This window comes from Vigna radiata, chromosome 6 (assembly GCF_000741045.1).
Source record: "Vigna radiata var. radiata cultivar VC1973A chromosome 6, Vradiata_ver6, whole genome shotgun sequence".
Lineage (NCBI taxonomy): Eukaryota > Viridiplantae > Streptophyta > Magnoliopsida > Fabales > Fabaceae > Vigna > Vigna radiata.
In genome coordinates, this window is record NC_028356.1 from 35,048,298 (window position 1) to 35,051,168 (window position 2,871).

At 33.2% G+C, this 2,871-nt stretch overlaps 1 protein-coding gene across 1 annotated transcript; it reads left to right on the forward strand.

Annotated features, from left to right (window-relative positions):
* Positions 1–890: 890 nt before the first annotated feature.
* Positions 891–2,038, forward strand: LOC106764047 (ethylene-responsive transcription factor RAP2-1). Its single transcript, XM_014648247.2, has one exon. It carries the CDS (start codon positions 1,145–1,147, stop codon positions 1,667–1,669), a length of 525 nt encoding a protein of 174 aa, XP_014503733.1. The 5' UTR covers positions 891–1,144; the 3' UTR covers positions 1,670–2,038.
* The last annotated feature ends 833 nt before the right edge of the window (positions 2,039–2,871 follow it).

Consider the following 2,871-nt stretch of genomic DNA (forward strand, 5'->3'; position numbering starts at 1 on the left):
TATTAGAATAAAATCTTCAATCAAAGTTTAATGAGAACAATAATTCATTTTTAAAAATAATTTTTCATTTTTTACTTCAATAAAGATAATATTATTAGAGTGAATCACCAACATATTAACTTGTTTTAAAATCTTTTACTCCTATCATAGTTTTATTCTTTAAAACGTGTATTAAATAATTTAAATTATACTCATGATTTGGCATATTGAACGTACTAAAATAATTATCATGATACAATACAAAAATTTAACGTGATATTAATGATTTGTGTTTTCTTCATTTTGATGTTAAATATTCTCAATATAAAAAATTAAATATTTTATATTAACATGAAATTAGAGCTATTAATGGTAAATAAATAAAATAAATGGCAACTTATATTAAAAGGTTTTGGTGAGATTTTTAACATATTGATGGGCGAGTGAGAAGGTTTGGCACACAATTAAAAGGAACGTGTGTTGCTCTTAATTAGGTTTAATTTTGAAAAGTGTATTTAGTTGATGTTTGGGTTTTGAGATTCAAAGACAGAGATGGATGAGAGGCTGTGTCGGCCACCTTCGAATTTATCTTCAAGGGATCTGCCTCTCCGCGTGGCGCCACTATTACACGACACGTGGAACACTCCTTCTAACTTAGCCCTAATCTTAAAAATTACAATATTTTTCTTCTAGGATAACTTATCTCCATTTCCTCAAATTCGAACATATATATATATATATATATATATATATATATATATATATATATATATATATATATATAATCGCAAGAAAAGAAAGAAAATCTTAAATTTCCAATTAATATAAATAATTATAATTTTGTTTTTCCAAAGAACAGTGGTCAATGATGATTTTCCATCTTCATATAAATAGGACAGATACCACCCCCACCACCATAGTTCTATGGGCAAGTGTTTTCTGGGTCTGAACGGAATCTCACTTCCCAACTCTTGTATATTTTCACATGTTCTGCATCATCTTTCTCTCTATATATATTATTCACACACTTGTAAATGATTGCCAAGAAGATAAGATAGGCACAAGCTAGCATATAGTTTTTGTTTTTTATTATTTAATTTAATCTGCAACCCCATAGCTAGGCTTATAGTTATAAATATATAGATACAGACATAGCTTGGTAGGTATGTTAGTCATGGAAGATAGGGATCACTGTTGTTCCAACGATTCAACCGTCACCAACAGAAGAAGAAGAAGAAGCAGAAGCCCGACAACAACCTTGGAGAAATCGAAGAAGCAGCGCCGCGAGAAACCGATGAAACCGTACCGAGGAATAAGGATGAGGAAGTGGGGAAAGTGGGTGGCGGAGATCAGAGAGCCGAACAAGAGGTCAAGGATTTGGTTGGGTTCTTACACGACGCCCGTCGCCGCCGCACGCGCCTACGACACCGCCGTTTTCTACCTCCGAGGTCCCTCCGCGCGCCTCAATTTCCCCGAACTTTTGTTCCAGGACGAGGTCGACGGCGCCAACGATGACGATTCCGTGAACATGTCCGCTGATTCCATTCGCCGCAAAGCCACGCAAGTCGGCGCCAGAGTCGACGCGCTCCAAACCGCGCTTCACCATCACGCGCCCTCGCACAACCCCACTCAAATCTCTCTCAAACCCGACTTGAACGAGTTCCCAAAACTCGAAGACCTTCAAGATTGATATTGATAAATCGAAGTCAATCAGCAATATTTCATCTCCCTAAAGTCCTTTATATCAATATATATATATATATATATATATATATATATATATATATATATATATATATATATAGTTTTGTTATGTAAATGTTATAGTTGGGTCTTCAAACTAATTAACCTCTTCTCCTTAATTTATATATATAGATAGATCTTGCTTTTGAATTCGCATCTTGAATCACAAAATTACCATTATTATTTTTTAGGGTTTTCTTATATGAACACATTTTCTTTTCATATAGTAATTGATGGGGGGGCTAGCTAAAGATGGTTCCATGGTTCAATAATATTCGTGTGTTGTTGTTGATGATGAGAATATATCTTTTGTTCAAATGTTGGATTCGTGTGAAGATTATCATTCGGTGTATTAATTATTATATATGGTACGTTATCTTGATGATTCGGTGGATCAAATTAAATATGAGAAGGTGCAATTCGTGAGTGTGGGAAATTAAAGATGGACGGTGGAACATTAAAATAACCAGGAAAATACAAATGTTGTGTTTGCTGAAGTGGACAAAGTGATAAGGTTTAAGGTAGAGTAGAAGAAGCTCCGAGAAAAGAAGAAGAAGAAGAAGAAGAAGTTGTTTGTGATAAAAATAAATAAAAGAATTTTCTTGGTTGTATAATTAGTATTTCTTTTCATGTGAGTTTCATGATAAAATTATCATTTTTTATGAATTTTTGTTGTATCTCATTTTTTCACAGAGAGGGAGATTGTCGTCAGTCATTGTCATGGAAAAAGTTGAGCTTCTTTATCTGAGTTTCGATATAGAGTGGAATTTGCTTCTTTCTAAAGGTAGGTTATCATAGAATTATATGTTGAATAGTAAAGCAAGATAATATATTTAAAAAGATGAGATCCTAATTATATTAGGAATATAATAGAAGAAAGAAAAAAGTTTAATAGAAAATGTTTGATATCACGTAAGAATTAAAAGAAATAAGAATTGATAAAGATGGAACCCTGATAAAACCCTAGCAGAGTGTACGATGAGAGCATTGATTTTTATTTTGTTGTTGGCATAGGTGAGTATGTATTGATAAAGTTGAAGAGTGGTAGGGTTGAATTTTCAGTGATATGTGTGGGGGAAGAAGAAAGGAATAATTTAGGATGCATGCATGGTGGTAGCTGAAGAAAAAGCCAATGGTGTATTAATTAGG